At 52.1% G+C, this 16,848-nt stretch overlaps 9 protein-coding genes across 9 annotated transcripts; 3 read left to right on the top strand and 6 right to left on the bottom strand.

The window, feature by feature from the left end:
• Window positions 1-713: 713 nt before the first annotated feature.
• preB (alpha-factor pheromone receptor STE2) lies at window positions 714-1,844 on the top strand (the record flags this gene model as incomplete). The annotated part of the gene is made up of 1 exon (XM_056888173.1): window positions 714-1,844. One exon carries the CDS (start codon window positions 714-716, stop codon window positions 1,842-1,844), a length of 1,131 nt encoding a protein of 376 aa, XP_056739864.1.
• Window positions 1,845-2,284: 440 nt separating this feature from the next.
• On the bottom strand, window positions 2,285-3,596 carry N7443_008116 (amphiphysin; the record flags this gene model as incomplete). The annotated part of the gene is made up of 2 exons (XM_056888172.1): window positions 2,285-3,345; window positions 3,413-3,596. 2 exons carry the CDS (start codon window positions 3,594-3,596, stop codon window positions 2,285-2,287), a joined length of 1,245 nt encoding a protein of 414 aa, XP_056739863.1.
• Window positions 3,597-4,440: 844 nt separating this feature from the next.
• Window positions 4,441-6,204, top strand: N7443_008115 (IscS subfamily cysteine desulfurase; the record flags this gene model as incomplete). Its single annotated transcript, XM_056888171.1, has 2 exons — window positions 4,441-5,550; window positions 5,782-6,204. The coding sequence occupies 2 exons, from the start codon at window positions 4,441-4,443 to the stop codon at window positions 6,202-6,204; spliced, it is 1,533 nt and encodes a 510-aa protein (XP_056739862.1).
• Window positions 6,205-6,944: 740 nt separating this feature from the next.
• On the bottom strand, window positions 6,945-8,421 carry N7443_008114 (DUF3712 domain-containing protein; the record flags this gene model as incomplete). The annotated part of the gene is made up of 4 exons (XM_056888170.1): window positions 6,945-7,419; window positions 7,472-7,619; window positions 7,691-8,115; window positions 8,171-8,421. 4 exons carry the CDS (start codon window positions 8,419-8,421, stop codon window positions 6,945-6,947), a joined length of 1,299 nt encoding a protein of 432 aa, XP_056739861.1.
• Window positions 8,422-9,057: 636 nt separating this feature from the next.
• Window positions 9,058-9,945, top strand: N7443_008113 (oxygenase MpaB family protein; the record flags this gene model as incomplete). Its single annotated transcript, XM_056888169.1, has 1 exon — window positions 9,058-9,945. The coding sequence occupies one exon, from the start codon at window positions 9,058-9,060 to the stop codon at window positions 9,943-9,945; it is 888 nt and encodes a 295-aa protein (XP_056739860.1).
• A 233-nt stretch (window positions 9,946-10,178) lies between these two features.
• N7443_008112 (uncharacterized protein) lies at window positions 10,179-10,605 on the bottom strand (the record flags this gene model as incomplete). Its single annotated transcript, XM_056888168.1, has 2 exons — window positions 10,179-10,229; window positions 10,288-10,605. 2 exons carry the CDS (start codon window positions 10,603-10,605, stop codon window positions 10,179-10,181), a joined length of 369 nt encoding a protein of 122 aa, XP_056739859.1.
• A 1,084-nt stretch (window positions 10,606-11,689) lies between these two features.
• On the bottom strand, window positions 11,690-12,271 carry N7443_008111 (uncharacterized protein; the record flags this gene model as incomplete). The annotated part of the gene is made up of 1 exon (XM_056888167.1): window positions 11,690-12,271. The coding sequence occupies one exon, from the start codon at window positions 12,269-12,271 to the stop codon at window positions 11,690-11,692; it is 582 nt and encodes a 193-aa protein (XP_056739858.1).
• A 1,871-nt stretch (window positions 12,272-14,142) lies between these two features.
• Window positions 14,143-14,744, bottom strand: N7443_008110 (uncharacterized protein; the record flags this gene model as incomplete). Its single annotated transcript, XM_056888166.1, has 2 exons — window positions 14,143-14,574; window positions 14,637-14,744. 2 exons carry the CDS (start codon window positions 14,742-14,744, stop codon window positions 14,143-14,145), a joined length of 540 nt encoding a protein of 179 aa, XP_056739857.1.
• Window positions 14,745-15,248: 504 nt separating this feature from the next.
• Window positions 15,249-16,741, bottom strand: N7443_008109 (indoleamine 2,3-dioxygenase; the record flags this gene model as incomplete). The annotated part of the gene is made up of 2 exons (XM_056888165.1): window positions 15,249-16,388; window positions 16,451-16,741. The coding sequence occupies 2 exons, from the start codon at window positions 16,739-16,741 to the stop codon at window positions 15,249-15,251; spliced, it is 1,431 nt and encodes a 476-aa protein (XP_056739856.1).
• Between the last annotated feature and the right edge of the window lie 107 nt (window positions 16,742-16,848).

The raw sequence follows: 16,848 nt of genomic DNA, 5'->3' as shown, positions 1-16,848 counted from the left end.
TGCAAATGACGGTGGGCCTGAAGAGGAGTTGTGTGTCAAAATAGATGCCCCTAGCTGAAAATAAAAGGACGAAGAGGATATGGTCAATGGAACAATACGATTCTTTGAGCTTTGAACGCATTGCTTTGTAGACGATAGTCACCTAGGTATTTGTTACCAAATTGGAGTTTGATTTTGCAGAAGGCTAGGAAGAGAGGTTAGTCTCAAAGGATTATCCAAGGTAATAAATAGAATTAGCATACGATTGTTATGTCATGTCTTGATTGTGGACCAAAGTAAAGGTCGTGACCACGCCACGGCCATTCAACATGGTGCGCACCACCAACCTTAAAAGTCACGACCATCACAATTATCACACTTATTACTACAATCACCGCAATCGGCTCCAAATCCCGGACGAGACAGTGTGGTCGTCATACAACTCAGAGTTAAGCAGTCCAGACTCGACCCCTTAGACATTCGCCGTCGCAGCCAGTCTTTGTTATCCCGCCTTAACATTGTTACGCCTCCCGCTTAGTATTGTACTCTATCACGACATCACTTTGCAGCTTCAACTCTATTCTTTCACATTGTCTGTTTCGCTCTACGATGTCTGCCTCTCCTGGGCTCCTGAAGCTCTGCAATATGCTAGGTATTTTTATAGCCCTCTCCGACCTGCTACCATCCTCTGAATATCTACTCATTCTTTCCGACTCGAACGATATCCATACATCATGAACATTACCTTTCCTGAGGGAAATCCTGTCTATCAGGTGATCCATTTCTGGAGACCCGATGGCCAGGAGGTTTCGGTGAACATCTACTCGCTCGATGTATTCTACCAGTACAATGTTCGGATCTGCATCAATTATGGCTCTCAGCTCGGGGCTTCGGTCGTCCTTCTGGTCTTTCTACTTCTCCTGACACACAGCGACAAGCGCGGCTCATTTGTGTTCGTTTTCAATGGCCTGGCGTTGACGTTCAACACCTTGCGACTGCTCTTCGAAACCATTCATTTTTCCACCCCTTTCGAGAAGATCTATCCTTATTTTTCCGGCGATTACTCGAGCGTCGGGCCAAGAGCCTACGCCATCTCTATCTTGGGGACCGTCTTTGAGACCATGCTTGTTATGTGCATCATGGCCTCATTGGTCGTGCAGGTGCAGGTAGTGTGCAAAACCCTGCGCCGTCGATACCGAAGACCCTTGCTCGCGCTGTCTGTGCTGGTGGCATTGGTACCCATCGGATTTCGCATTGGATGGATGGTGATCAACTGCATGGCCATCATGGCCCTCGAGAGCACGGGTCCATGGGTGTGGCTCCAGAGCGCACTCAACATCGTAATTACCGCCGCTATCTGCTTTTTCTGTGCCATTTTCGTTGCCAAGCTGGGTCATGCAATCACACAACGCCGCCGACTCGGTGTGCGTGATTTCGGCCCTATGAAGATCATTTTCGTCTGTGGTTGTCAGACCATGACGATTCCTGCTCTGTTTTCAATCATTCAGTATTTTTCGCACGTTCCTGAGCTTGCCGACAACGTTCTGACCCTGGTTACACTTTCCCTGCCGCTGTCCTCGATCTGGGCCGGCGCTGCACTGGAGAACGCCCAGCGAATGGAGACACCTCGCAGCCCTCGCAACCTGTGGCGCGCACTCGCCTTCAACATGAGCCGATCGATGCCTACGAACCGCTCGAGAACCGAGATGACTGCTACGGGTTACACTGGACAGACTTTGTGCTATACAGACCAACAAATCAGCAAACCTTCGCAGGACTCGGAGATGCCCTTGGCGATCTCGGTTGAGCACGATATCTCCGTCGACTCTGTCAGACACTCTGGAAAGGGCAAATCTTTGGTTTAGATGCTGCGGATATCATCGAACAATCAGGTATTCAATCGTCCCGGCCCTCAAGCGAGCCCGAGTTCGAATACGGGCACAGTGTTTTCGCTGGTAACTTGAACTCGTGTACATTACCAAATATCAACTTCTTATCAAGCCCTCAAAGGCAGACATCAGTTCACTGGGCGAGTTAAGGCGTGGCTATGCCAGTTGAAGATAAGCAAAACCACGAAAGTCAGGCTTTATTAAACTGCAGGAATTTCGGTTCCCTAAATCTCGGGTCCGACGTAACAGCAGCTCAGCACACCATTTCCCTCCAGCTGAGCTGAGCGATTAAAGAAATCGAAGATATTTACAAAAACGCTCTATGTAATGGCACCATATGCGCCAGAGCACGGAAGATCAAAGCTAGACATGACGAGCACCTTATTGCAACTGAACATAATTGGCTAATGCGATTGTTAGCACCGCGCAGCAGAACCTTCCAAGTTTCGAGACTTACCAGGGAATTGGCCCTCGCGGCCATCAATCCGGCCAGTCCACCACTCGTTCTGATTTTCGGTACGATGAGTGATCTCGATCACATCACCCGCAGAGAACCCAAGGTCACCATGAGCTTGAGCCTCGTAATCGTACAGGGCGGTGGCCCACTCAAGGGGCTTGCTGAGATGAGAGGGCTTCGGCTTCGGAGGCGGAGGTGCAGGCTTGGACTTGGCAGCAGCAGAGAAGCTGCCGGTCGGACTGGGAGTGGCGGCAGATGAATATGGGGGTGGGGGGTTATCGGTCGAGGTAGAGTTGGACCGCCCGCGGTTTATAGAGCCCTTAGCTTCGAGGCCCTTGGGGCCTAATTTAGAGCCGGACCGACCGAGTCCCTTGGTCTTAAAGTGGACAATGGCTAGAGCCTCAGCCTGCTCCTGGATATTGCCTCGTTTCTGCTCGAAAGCCTCCTCCACGTCGAGGTCGAGGTTGAAGTAGCTAATGTGCATGCCCTGCATTTTGTCGTGCAGAGTGTAAAAAACATTGAGCTGCATGTAGTAGAAGGACTGGAAGAGCGGGCGGATGAACTCAGCCTCCAGAGTAAAGAGCTTAGGCAGTTCTTCCTTCATCAGATCGTTGTAATAATTGAACTCCTGGGTCGCCTGCTCGACATCATTCTCGGCCTTGTACAGAGCCTTTTCGTCCTTGATCGACTTGTCCTTCTTCTCTTCCAGCTTCTTCAGGGTGGCGCGGCGGCGATCGTAGTCGAGTTTCTTGTGGTCACGTTTGACGGAGACCTTGCGGATGACCTTGATCACCTCCAGCAGCTGGTCGGCGGGGCTGATGACGCGGGCCTCAATCATCTCCAGCTCTGGTGCAAGGGCCTCCTGCAGATCCTTGACAATGGCCTCATATTCCTCGCAGGCTTTAATCCCCTCATGGTTTCCTTCGTCTTCATACGAGTTGGGATCGGAGGCGCGGCCCGAAATGGGCTTGTAGATCTCGGCGATTGCTTTGGAGAATTCAATCTGGTGGTTCAACATGCCTGGGAGCGGTCAGCAAACTCGATCCCTCTCGAGCTGCATGCCGCGGAGTGGTCGGATCAGTCTCACCGTTGATGGCCTGGAAGTATTTCTCGGACTCATCGTGCAGCTTCTTGGTCTCAGTCTCGAGCTCTTGAAACCGGCGTTCGGCATCGGTATAGACGGCATCTTGCGTGTGCTCGCCGATATTGAACTTCATTTTCAGCTGCTGCGGAGCGCGCGAAATACCTTTGGTAAAGCCCTTGAAACTCATGGTGGATGTGCCTGAAGCCCCCAAGCTTGCGAGTCTAAAATCTTGAATTCTGGAAGGTCGGAAGGTGGAAGAGTTGCGGAAGGCGGGGTGTTGGTGGTAGAATCCGAGTTGAACGGTCGCTTCTCTCTCCGCTATGACATAGACGATCGGCTGTGGCTGTACCTTGGATTTGCACTACTTGCGCACTACGACCTTAACTACCGGACTTTGGGTACCGCACCTGGTCTCTTGCCTGGATTCTCCGAATCTTCCACACTAGAATGCTAAAAAGCGCCCCGTTGTGGCGCATGGTTCCCCCCTCCTTCATCCACAGGCACCAGGATTATTCTCGGAGGTGTTTCCGTGACGATCGCCCACGTTCCATTGCAGCCCTATGTGATGAGGCGGTGCAGGACGTCATCAAGCGCTACCCCATACATCGGGGCCATCTTAGGCTCTAAGGCTCTATGGCTCTCAGGTTCTTAGGCTCTTAGGCTCTTAGGCATGTGTTCGTTTGTGTATCCTGTATCTTCGCGACTTCGGCATGGCGGGCGCAGCTAGGCCAAACTCTGTACCGCTGGCTATCGACCCCCGTAGCCCTGGATCGGTCGATCGAGTGGTGCCTGGAGCTGTGATACTGCTCACACCATTATGCAACCCCGACTAGAGACCCTGATCATGTACATAATCTTCTAATGAAGAGGAAGAGCTCTTACAAATCGGAGATCGAGGCGTTCAGGCGCGGAAAAGCTTAAATCCGAAAGTTTCCCGATCGGGAAATACCCCGAGTTATCGGAAAATGCGACCGCCCTGCCCGGTTCCTCCTTCCATCTTCACGCTTCTGTGAATCATCATCATCATCATCATGTCGTCCGCTGCACCCGCTGCTTGGAGACAGGCCTCCCGCGTCTATTCTAGGCGTCTGGCTTCCCAGGGCACTTGGGCTGTGCCTCGCCGAGTGCTCGCCACCGGTGTCCGCGGAGGTCGGTCCTATGTCACCGAGACCAAGTCCAGTAACGCCCAGGTCAACGTGGAGACCGCGATCAAGGAGGAACAAAAGTCGTTTATGAAGAAGGCCGGTGTCGCGCCTGGAAGTGTTGAGTTGCCCGGCTCCAAGGCCTCTGGCGATGCCGCCATGAGTCCTTCCGCCGGTATCCTCAAGCAGGCTACTGTTATGGACCAGGGCACTCGCCCCATCTACCTCGATATGCAGGCGACCACTCCGTTGGACCCCCGTGTCCTGGACGCCATGCTTCCCTACCTCACCGGAATCTACGGAAACCCTCACTCGCGCACACACGCCTACGGGTGGGAGACGGAGAAGGCCGTCGAACAGGCCCGCGAGCACATCGCCAACCTGATTGGAGCCGACCCTAAGGAAATCATTTTCACCAGCGGTGCGACAGAGTCCAACAACATGAGTTTGAAGGGCGTGGCTCGGTTCTTCGGCCGCTCGGGAAAGAAGAAGCACATTATCACTACCCAGACCGAGCACAAGTGTGTGCTGGACAGCTGTCGCCACCTTCAGGATGAGGGCTTTGAGGTGACTTACTTGCCCGTGCAGAATAACGGTCTGGTTCGCATGTCGGAGCTCGAGGCTGCTATGCGCCCAGATACCGCCATCGTCAGTATCATGGCCGTGAACAACGAGATCGGTGTCATCCAGCCCATGGAGGAGATTGGCAAGCTGTGTCGGTCCAAGAAAATCTTCTTCCACACCGACGGTGCCCAGGCCGTTGGCAAAATTCCTCTGGATGTTAACAAGCTCAACATTGACTTGATGTCCATTTCCAGCCACAAGATCTACGGTCCCAAGGGTATTGGAGCTTGTTTCGTCCGCCGTCGCCCTCGTGTCCGTCTGGATCCCATCATCTCTGGTGGTGGTCAGGAACGTGGCCTGCGCAGTGGAACCATTGCTCCCCACCTGGTTGTTGGATTCGGCGAAGCTTGCCGTATCGCCGCCCAAGATATGGAGGTAAGAAAACTCCCTTTCTTTTCGCTAGCCCATGATTGATTTTGCGATGATTAAACAACTGCTTGAAATTGTTTTGGGAGGTATTCGGACGGTAGCTACGTTCCCTTGAGGAATGATGTCCGGTATCCATGAAAACCAGTGCAGGGGTACTGACCGTATTTTTTTTGGATATTTGAAACGTTTGGAGACTTGAGGATAAGACCATGTTCGCTAATTCTGCCTCCGATCTAGTATGACACACAGCACATCGAGCGTCTGTCGAAGCGTCTATCTTCGGCTTTGCTTGGCATGGAGCACACCACCCTGAACGGTGACCCCACGGCCCACTACCCGGGCTGCGTGAACATTTCCTTCGCCTACGTTGAAGGAGAGTCCCTTCTGATGGCTCTGAACGACATTGCTCTGTCATCAGGCAGTGCATGCACTTCCGCCTCGCTGGAGCCCAGCTACGTCCTTCGCGCCCTGGGCAGCAGTGACGAGAGTGCTCACAGCAGTATTCGTTTCGGTATCGGTCGTTTCACCAGTGATTCCGAAATTGATTACGTCCTCAAGGCTGTTCAGGATCGCGTGCACTTCCTGCGTGAGCTGAGCCCGCTTTGGGAGTTGGTGCAGGAGGGCATTGATCTTAACACGATCGAGTGGAGCCAGCACTGATATCCATCACTTTCACTGCATCTATTTTTCTGGCATTAATTACGTTCGCTGGAGGCCAAAAAATATCTCCCTCGGAAATGGCGTTGAATTTTGAGGTGTAACAACAACTCTGTACAGAATGCAAAATACTCCGATCATTATTAATCCTGCAAGATATTTCGCGTCTAGTAGTGAGGGTAGCCCGTAGCCACTGAAACAAGGTCAAACTCGGAATCGAAACGTCAACATGGAATGCCATCCTTCTGACCACGTCTATCTTGATAGACATGAACACCCGTGGTCCCATTTCCTCGACTATTTCCAATTCGTTACCTGTTCCACGGGAGCAGCTCTGCCGAAGTATAACCGCAAGCGCCCCCCCACACTCATGCCTGGAAGAGCTGCCACTCAACCTCGGGCAAGGCTAATTGCATTTGCGATTGCCACTGCCATGCACGGTACTCCGTCCCTGCCGCTATCTACATGTGAAACCGCCGATCGTATGGTCATAACTTTATGTATTATCTTCTGAACCAGCCCCAGCATCTATCGTCTATCACGGCCATTCTGACCGGGGAACTCTAAGCCGAGCTGGCCAGGTATATGTACAAAAAAATCCGTAAACTCCATCCAGAACTCATGGGCTGGAAGGGCCATCGTCGGGGAATCAAATCCAAAGCACAATCGTGTCGGCGTCAGAAGACGTGGTGCAGCATCAAAAACACAGGTACGCCATAAAAACAAAATCGTCGAGATTGGGATCAGAGCTTCATGTAGAGATTGGCAAGTGAGTCCAGTGCGGCGTCTCGCTTGACCGGGTGGATATTCTTGAGAGCTTCGCGGATGTGCGTGTTTCTCTTCAAGATAGATGAGAGGCCGGAGCCGGAGCCGGAATCGGAATCCGCATTCTTGAGATCGTTCTCCAGGGTGCCCAGGAGCCCGCCGCCAGTGCTATTTGACTTGGCGTATGCCGCGAGCTCGGTTAAGTTGAGGCTGTGTAAAGTATTCTTCAGGGTGTCCATCAGGGGCACCTGGGCCGGAAGCGTCAGCCCGGACATGACCTTGGTATAGTAAGGCACGGTCTTATTCTCCCAGACGACCGACTTGGTGATAGTATCCAAGGTCAGGTTGCCAGTCTTCAAAAGACTGGCCTGGGATTTGAGAACAGTGCCCAGGTTCTCAAAAATGGTGTCAAAGTCCAGAACGGCCCGGAGGGGGGTGCTTGTTGTCCCCGGGCTTGATGGTCAGATCCTCTAGGGTGGCATTTCCAATGACCAAGTCGCCCGACTTGATATCGAGGGTGATTGTGCCGATCTCAATGGTGAGCACGGATGGGTTGGGCAACGTGGCGTTGCCGACCAGATTCGTGCCATCTGCTTTCGGGGGAAGATGCAGAGCGCTGTCGGTGATACTGAAACCATCGAAAGAATTCAGGGCTAGAATCCAGGTTAGTTGCTGTCTCTGCTGCCTCCCCAAAAAAGGGGAGAGAGGAGGGGCGAAAGCTTACTCGGCGAGACGACGTCCTTGTCCATGACCACAGGCGACTTCAACACTCCCAGATAGGAGTTAGTCGGGCCCTTGAGTGACAAGGCGGTATATTTATCAAAGACGACGTTATGCACATAGCTGGTCCAGGTGGTCGTGTTGATGAGGGGCGTGTGCACGTTAGTGACACCGAGGGTGGTGTTTCCTTTGATAGTCTTGCCAGCGATGGTGACGTTGCCCCATGGCGCATCGGATCCAGTATCGCGCACGAACAGATCCAGCACGATGGGCTCAATGCGAACAGGCAGGGCGATCTTCAAGTTCAGCGCTGATTCCAGGGTCAACTGGATGGACTCGGCGCGCGGTTGCATGACCGCAGCATTGACGAGGACCAGGTCGGACTTGTTGACGACCAGCTGAGAGATGGCGGGAATTGCGACAAGGAAGCTAATTGCGCCTGCATCAGTATGGTTTTGCCAGGAACAGACATTGATCGACTTACAAGACGGGGAGGAAGATGGCGAGGAAGATGACATTTCCGATGAGATAGCAGCACCAGAAACGCTTCCAATGACGCGCAAACTTCTCCTTCTTGGATCGATTGGTAGCTAACGAGATGCCGCCAGCGGACTGAACCTGTTCCAATTTGGGGTCATCGCTCGCGGGGGCCAATGGTCCACGATGAACACCTAGGGAGTACTTGGCGTCATCGGTGCTCAAGTAGGCCGGCCTGTCGTCGGTATTCTTGCCCATGGTGAGAGATATATCTCGATTCAGGTCAAGCCAGGTCAAGTCAGGTCAAGTCGGATCAAGTCACAGACCGAGGGTAAAACCTGGGGGAGGATCGCGTTATTATGTCTCTCGCTAGTCGGAGATCGCCCCAGGGCCTATCCAGGCGAAGCGAAATAAGCCCAGACGGCCCCGGACTGAGGGTCCCATAGATGTGGATTGCGCTAGTCGCAAAAACAAAAAAAGTGGACAAAGGTGGACTGGAAAGGGGGGTTGTTTTCAGAACCAGGGCCGGAGCAAGCTTGCCCAAGGTGGAATGGCCCCACGAGCGGAGTTGGCCCTTTGTGCAACCCAGTCAAGATCAGCACGGGGAATGGCGATCTAACTAAACCGCGGTCTTTCGTCATGGGGAAAAAGGGGCTTCACATGGTACCGAGTCTTCCTTTCTGTTCTAGGTTCACGGTTCACGGTTCACGATTCACGGTCCACAGTCTTAGTCCACGGTCCACCGTCCACGGTTTTCCTGGGGTTGCGGGGAACCCGAGTCTGATGTCTGGTTTTAACGGATTACTTTCCTGAGCTTTTCTTTTTATTTATTTGGAGGTTTTTTTTTCTTCTAAGGGTCCCTGAGAATTACTCTCCTAAACTTCCAAGTCCGTCATGTCGTCTTCATCTCAATCACCGGTGGATGAGAAGCCCGAGGCTGCTTTGCACGAGGCTGTGCCCGCTACCGCCAGTGACTCGGGTCGGCTCCATGCCCTCGAACAGCTGGAGATCCTTCCCCAGATTCTCCAGGAAGGAATTCTGTTTGCTGGATCGGGCGCCGCTCTACTGCTCCAGGCTGCTCTGCCCGGGATTCGTCATGAGGAAACCACTGGGGGTCATAAAGAGCTAGCCACAGAGCTGGTGGATGCCCTCCAGGCCCATATCAGCTATATCTCCAATCTAGTGTTTGGCACTCGCGCTGAGCGCAAGACGCTGCTAGACTTGCTGGCCCGTGGGGAAGCCCCAGGCCTGGGAGGGGGACGCAACAACCGTTTTGCCCATCACCCACCTCTCCAGCTGTGGATGGCGGCCACTCTCTATGCCACCTCCACTGATTTCTACCAGCGAGTCTACGGCCGCGTTGACTACGATACCGCTCAGCGCGGATACGGCGAGTTCACCTTACTGATGAACTGCCTGGGAATGCCCGCAGGCATCTGGCCCGAAACCCGACAGGCCTTCTGGTCCTTCTGGGACCACCAGGTCTCGCAGCTGACCGTTTCGTCCGACGCAGCTGCATTTGCAAAGGATCTGCGTGAAAGTAAGGAGATGCCCGGCTGGGTCCAGAAGATCAAGCCCTTCCTGCGGTCTGTCACGATTGAAATGCTGCCCCCAAAGTTACGCGATGCGTATGGGCTGCGTTCTACGGCTACCACGCGCGCTCTCTACCGCACCTGGATGGGCTTCTCGGTGGCTGTGTATCCAGCCATGCCTAATAAAATGCGCTCCTACCCGCTGCGCTACTATAAGGATCGTCTGCGTGACAAATTGAATGTGGTTTAATTGTCTTGGGGCCTTTTTTTCTTCTCTCTTTGCTTTCATTTTTGTGGTAGGTTGATTGGCCGTGCTTCTTTTCTTTTCTTTTCTGCACCCGTGTATATACCCATCCCATGAAGATACGCTCGATGCACCGATTGAGGGTTCTGTGAAGGTTCCAAGATTGAAAATATAATATTCCCTTGATTGGTCTCGTATACTATCGTTAAAAACAATGAAAATCATAAACTCATGTCCCTCTACAAGGTTCCCAGCACTCCACCCAGCAGCTTTGACACATCCTCCACGAGCTAGATCTAGGGTTAATCGATTGTCACTGCCACCATCTGAGCGGAGAGGAATACACACCGGTGTGGCATCCCCGATCAGAGTAGTAGTGTTGTCCACAAACTCCTTCGTCAGTAGACTGTGCGCATTGGTGAGGATATCCTGCAGGATGTCGAGGTTGGAGTTGGAGAGCAGCTTGGCCGCATTGCCAATGATGATCTGAAGATTGTTGATGTTGGCTTGACTGAGCAGATCTTCAGCACCGCTTAGAATGCCCGGCAGCTCCGAAAGTAGGCCCGTCGTCTCGGGCGCTGGCATTGCAACGGGGTTGGGTTTGGGCTCGGGGGCCGCTACGGCAAACGAGGCCGCAGCTAGGAGAAGGATTCGATTGAAATGCATTGTGAAATAGCCGGAGAGAAAATAAAACTGTTTAGACCCAAGAAGAGAAGAAAAATGCCCCAAGAAGAAGAAAAGCTCAACCTCCAGCCCAAGCTTATAAGCGAGAAACGACCTTTTTCCAAGGATTCTCCCCACTCGATCCTAGTCCATCTAGACTGCCCCAGGGTTGAGTTTGACCTGATCGGGTATTCCTCTACAACCTTAGCCCGCATTTGACCCGAAGAAAAGCCCCGAGGCTGAGCCCATCACAGGTGGACGGTTCAAGCCGGATTAGCATGGATTTGCGATTGCGGATTAGGAGTCAGCGCCGAGGTGGATCGTCTAAAAATGTGACAGCGGCCATCAATTTCCCATGTGAGAGAGGCGAATTCCCACGGAACTGGGCCAAAGTGTAACCTCCCCGCATCCTGAGTCTCGTTCGGAGGACTCTGGATCCCCGGGAAAGGTGATCTACAGGTGCTCAGGCACTTTTTGAGGCAACAAGTGGAGACGTGTGGAGGAACTACATTCTTAGCGCGAAACTAGCGGAGACTTACATCCTTTTTCGGTGCAGTTCGCTTTGCTAACTCGTGATTGAACCCTTGTCATTGGTAGACAGGATGGACCTGTCAAGTCCAAGCCCCTCGGTCCGCACGAGCTGAGTGAGTCCAGATGTCCGCGTGATCTTCGGAGGTTGCCCTTCGGTTCGGTAATGATCTACTGCTAAGTGATATACTGTATGTCTAGCATATCTAGCATGTCTAAGGTGTCAGCCTGCAGACTGTGGATCAACTAATATATGTAAATTGCGCTCAATTTCAAGTTCTGATAATCTATACCTACACCAAGGCAGGACCGAGGAACATGTGGTGTGGAGCGTTCGTGCGCCACGGGACCCTGGAATAAGGAACCAGGAACCAAAAAAAAATAAAAAAATTGAGGAAGAGGGGAAAAGTAAAATCGCACCGGAATACCATTGATGTCATATCATTTTCTTATCATAGAATCATTTGAATCATTTGAATCATTTGAACTACACTACTGAACCCGCCCCGACCGTGACTACCTTTGCAGTTCAATCGCATTGGCAGCCCCCAGACCCCGCCTACAACGCTAGGGCCAGCCCGAGAAGACTCAAGGCCCCGATCACCGACGCGGTGAGCGCCGTAGGCTGCGCCGCCATCCCGCTCGAGGTCGAAGTCGCCCCGTTCTTGGTGGCGCTCGCAGACCCCGTCGTAGTCGTAGTCGCCGTCGCCGTCGCCGTCAGAGCACCCGCCGAGATCTGCGATTTCACCACGGACATGTAGCTCTTCACATCAGTGGGAAGACTGTTGTACCAGCTAGGGGTGGTCCCGGCGCTGAACTGGCTCGCTAGTATACTGCGCGACTGCGGGTCGATAAGTTCCCAGATCACGGTCATGGGCACGACCGACAAGATTTCGGGAATGAGGGATCTGGGCGGTGCCGAGATGTTCTCAAAATGAGCCGTGGCCGTTGTATTCGATGTAAGATGGGCTCTAATATTGGATGTCAATAGATAGTTCAAACTGTATCCAGGATCGACAGACAGTGCACTAGACAACGATGCCATATTGTAGCCGCTCTCGGTGGCATTGGCATCTCGTCGTTGGGGCTCAGCTCCCCATGCCATAGCAGCAAAGCATAGCAGTAGTGCGGTGAATTTCATTGCGACTGTAAAAAAAATAAAAATAAACCGATCAAGAACATGAGCAGGAATTTGGGGCAAACGGCGTATATCAAATGCTTGACCCCTCTTGGCCGCCGATCCGGCCTTCCTCGGCGCCATTTCTACGCCAAACTTAGCGAGGCAACCTAGATTGGCCCAATGGCTTGATCGGGCTGAGACTTGGATCGGTTGCATCTAGACCGGTTCCTTGTTTTTCTTTTGTTCCCTTTCAGGTGCGACCGAGGATCGCAACGTCCTCGCGGGCAAGGATTGTAAGCGTGGTCGAGGGATATGTGGAGAGGACCATAGCCACAGTTCCGGTTAACGTGGGAATGGGCGCGGGGTATCAGGCCTCGAGACAGCCTCTTATAAAGTAATCAATCGTCGGAACCCCTTGAATTACCCTCCGAGGAAGCGAAATGACTGCTGGTCTCGAATAGGGCTCGGGTAACCTGAGTGTCAAGTCGTGAGAGCACTTTTCAACGCTCTACCAGTCGGTTATATTCAAATGGAAGATCTTCCTTTAAAACACATCTCGTCATGGAAGATTGCTAATACCAACTCGCTTCGTAGGACAGAGACACTTTCATCTGTGGCCTCTTTGTCTGTAGTCTTTATCAACCAGGTAGACTGAGAACCATGGCAAGGGCTATTGAAGGTTCTTTGACTGTTCCTCGTGAGACAAAATTGAGTTTTTGAAGACTTAAACCCAAGTATTATGTGCTAGAGCCTACCTAAGGACCGAAACAGTTCTTGTCTTGGGAAAGACCCATTGTCAACCCCGAGACAACAGCCAGCTTGGAGTTGACAGCTGAGTGGAAGTAGGTGGATATAAAAAGCCCACCTTCAACATTGCCACTTCCACCTCTGTCTGTATCGAGCCGAAGAAACATTCCACAAAATCTATCATGTCTCCTGATTCGAATACCCAAGACCTAAAAGAGCTAGTACTAACCACATTCGTGACGAAAACAGCTCTGATGGCCTCTTATCAAATTTTACATAACCAGTTTATCGAAAAGTCATTGCCAAGTCAACCGCACTGGCGACTGACAAGCTGGTGACCGGGGAATACTTGAAGAATAGCAGTCACTCTGCGCCTCTCGAGAATGATTTTGTAGACCTCTGGATGTTTGAAGAGTATGTAAAGGAATTTTATCGCTGTCGTAGGGCATGGAGTGAAGTGATTCAATAATTCCAAAGAGCACAACATCAAACGGTACGGCCTAAATTCCGGTCAGTGTCCTTGCCCAGATTTGCCCATGCCACGATGTAAGTCCGACAGCCTTGAATAATATTTAATTTGCTATGAATCTGTTGAACTTGGTGAAGAGATTGCGATCCTTCCCTGTCGACATTGGGTTCATTCCAAGTTTATCAATGAATGGATCAAGACAGAAATGGGTAATAGCTGAAATGATATATAGATCAAAAAGTAATTTTCAAGTCTTGCTTTAGCATTTCATAGCCTAGGCCATTTGAGAGCAGGTCAGGGGCTGGCTTTGTATTTATCACTGATCAGGTGTAGAGCTTAGGCGGGGATAGTCTGAGTACTATATTACGCCGAGATTCTAGCAGACCACAAGATAGCGGTGTTGAGGATGCATGTCAGTGTATGGAGGGACATCGAGGTAGGAGCGTATAGAAGCATCGTGTATAGTACGGTGCTTTACGCAAAACCCTCCAGCCCGAAAAGTGTAGGCATAATCTAGAGAATCTATAGGCGTGGAGTAGGTTCTATAGCACAAGAGACGATAGATTGGAAAGTGAATCTCAAATTGGATATCTCAAAATCATCATGATAGTCGTAATAATAACACAAAGCCGAAAGTCAAGTCCACCGATTGTGATTCCGTTATCGTAAATCGAGCTTAGGCACCCTGCGTCTTGGCCATATCGGCCTCGGCACCGCGCTGGCGGACCTTGCCCTCATCGTGCATGTCGCGGAACTTCTCCTCCCCCGTGCGGTCACCGGTGATAGCAGCGCCGACGGAACCGATAGCACCCTGGGCGCGGTTCTGGATACCCTCGCCCCAGTCCTGAAGCTGGCCCTTGGCCTCCTGCTCCTTTCCGGCGGCGTTCTGCTCGGCACCAGTGCGGCGCAAGTTATCGTTGCCAATCATGTTGCCGACGGCCTCCTTGGTGGAGCCGATGGTCTGGTCCCAGGAACCGTCCGAGCGCTTCTCGTTGTCCTTGACAGCAGCGCCGGTGTTGGGGTCGGCAGTGATAGGGCCCAGCTTAGCGGTGGTGTGGGAGTTATGGTCCTGGACATGGGCCTTGGCCTGGGCAGCTTCGCCCTGGTTCTGGTGAACGTTAGTATTCACTTCAAACAAGAATGAGCAATGGCGCGGGGCCTGATGCATACCTGGGATGAAGAGTCACCAGTGACAGCTCCGAAGGCACGCTGGGCAGCACCAGTGGCCGCGTTCACGTAGGAGCCGAGAGTAGAGGAGTTGCCGTTGTCAGAAGACATAGTGATGGTGGTGTAGAGTGGGATGTAGATATTTGGCTGTATTTTGAAGCTTGAATGGTTTCCAAAGATGGATGAAGGTGAATTTAAAAATGTCCAGATATGATAGATGTCATTATATTTACCCCGAGACACGTTCCCTTCTTATAGATCAACAGAGCAACGCGTACCTAACTTCGAAGGCCATAATCAATGACATCATTCACTGATGTCACACCACGTGACTTACGCCTCAAATGTCAACCTGCGTCATGAAGCTTAAGAAGTGGACTGGAATATTCTACAGTGGACCTGGGACCTGGCGTTTCTAGCCCAGATGACATCCTCGTGGGGGTTGTCGTCAATCGTGGTTCGATATTGATGATGAAATGCTACAGCTGATCGCTTGTACTATATTTCTAAATGTTAATCCCATGACGCCAGACCTGTTTGCTCGCTGCAAATGGCAGATCGGAAATTCAGATGCAAAGAAGAACGCTCAAATCATATTGAGACTCCGTCTCTCTCTCACCAGTGGCAGATTCCACCCTCACTGTCGTCCGCTGTCCACGTCCCGCACAGACCGACAACTTCTAGATGACCATCCGGATGCTCTCCTACTTTACTCAAGGACGCAGAAGCTGCATCCATAGGACCGTTGCTGAGTAGTCTTCGTGCCCATGCATCAATAGCTGGTTCCCCGGTCTCATCACGCGCTTGCTTGAGGAACGGGATCAGCGCAGTGCCACCCGTACCGCGTAACTTCTTCTTATCGGTTGGGTTGGCGGTAGCCAGATTCGTAGCAGGTGGTTGATCCGAGCCAGCGGAGTGAGTGCTGCCACGGGCTCCGCGAGACTGTAGAATAATATAGCGTGACACAATTTGGATATGCTTGTCACGCATGGCACGCAGCATGGAGAGACACGCATCGTATGCAAGTCGCAGAGCGGGGTCGGCGCGGTGTGTCTCCACAAACGCGCGGATGTTGGCGATAGAGTCGATGTCCTCCAGAAATCGTCGGTGAGGACCAGGCATGTAGGCTCGCATATCATGAATGAAGGAGTGCCGAGACTTGGATTCGTCCGAGGCATTGCGGCCGACGCCAGTAGGTCTATGCTCAATGCCCAACACGATGTCAAAGAACTGGATCAAAGAACTCTGAGCATTACTACCGCCACCGTACTGGCGGTACTCTGGTTGGTTGCGCCCATCGTCGTAAAGGAGACCCTTAGGGAGCCCAGCATCGGCCATATTCTTGCTGCCGGCCAGGTAAGGGCGAATGCGGTTGTAGAAGATGTATGGATCACAGTTGTCGTACATGCGCTGCAGAAGCGCAGTGATTTCGTCTAGAATCTCTGCCATCTGCTGCAGACACTCTGTCACTACTCCAGCTTTGCCAACACGAGCGGCAGAAATGGCCTGAAGCATGAGAGGGATTGTCGGGGCACCCCGGGCTTCTATGGCTACCGATACAAGATAGAACCATTGTTCATCTAGTGACCCAGTGAATGTCTGTAGACAAGCAAGATTATCCAAATCGGAGGCCGGCTCGTCCGGGAATATCGGCTTATAGTTCCAGAGACAGACTCCGGCGTAAGTTGCAACTGGTGGCACCTCGAGTCTTTCGCAGACTTCAAATAAAGGCACGGTCAATTGTGGAGGAACTCTCTGTTCACAGATTGGATCAGTAAATGGTAAAGAAATGGTGGCGGGTATTGGTAGTAGCATACCTCGGCAGGACGATCGCCTCCCCAGACATAACCGTGAAGCATAAAGACCAGTACGACATACGCTCGCCGCCACTCGGCATCTGTCTGCAGGTGTGTAGTTGAAAGAATAGGCAGACGGTCAACCAACCCTCGTACCCGCTTGCTTAGTAGCAGAGGCTGCAGATTCGCGACAACTGCCTCCCACTTCGCGTAGTATGGATCCGGCAGGACCTCCAGCGGAGACTCCGGAGAGAGAAAGCCATGCTCCGGCGAGATGCCGTAGTCTTCAAGGGATGGTACTGGGGGCAGCATATTGATGATAAATGGGGAAAAAGCCCAATAATCAAGTAAGAAGAAGAAGGCGGGCACGAGTCCCTAGTGTCGTGTGATGCAGATGGGGATGTCTCCCTTGCGGATCT

This window comes from Penicillium atrosanguineum (assembly GCF_028827265.1).
Source record: "Penicillium atrosanguineum strain IBT 20685 chromosome Unknown utg000006l_segment0_segment0, whole genome shotgun sequence".
NCBI lineage: Eukaryota > Fungi > Ascomycota > Eurotiomycetes > Eurotiales > Aspergillaceae > Penicillium > Penicillium atrosanguineum.
Note: the sequence above shows the minus strand (reverse complement) of the source record. Positions and strands in the feature narration are given on the sequence as shown.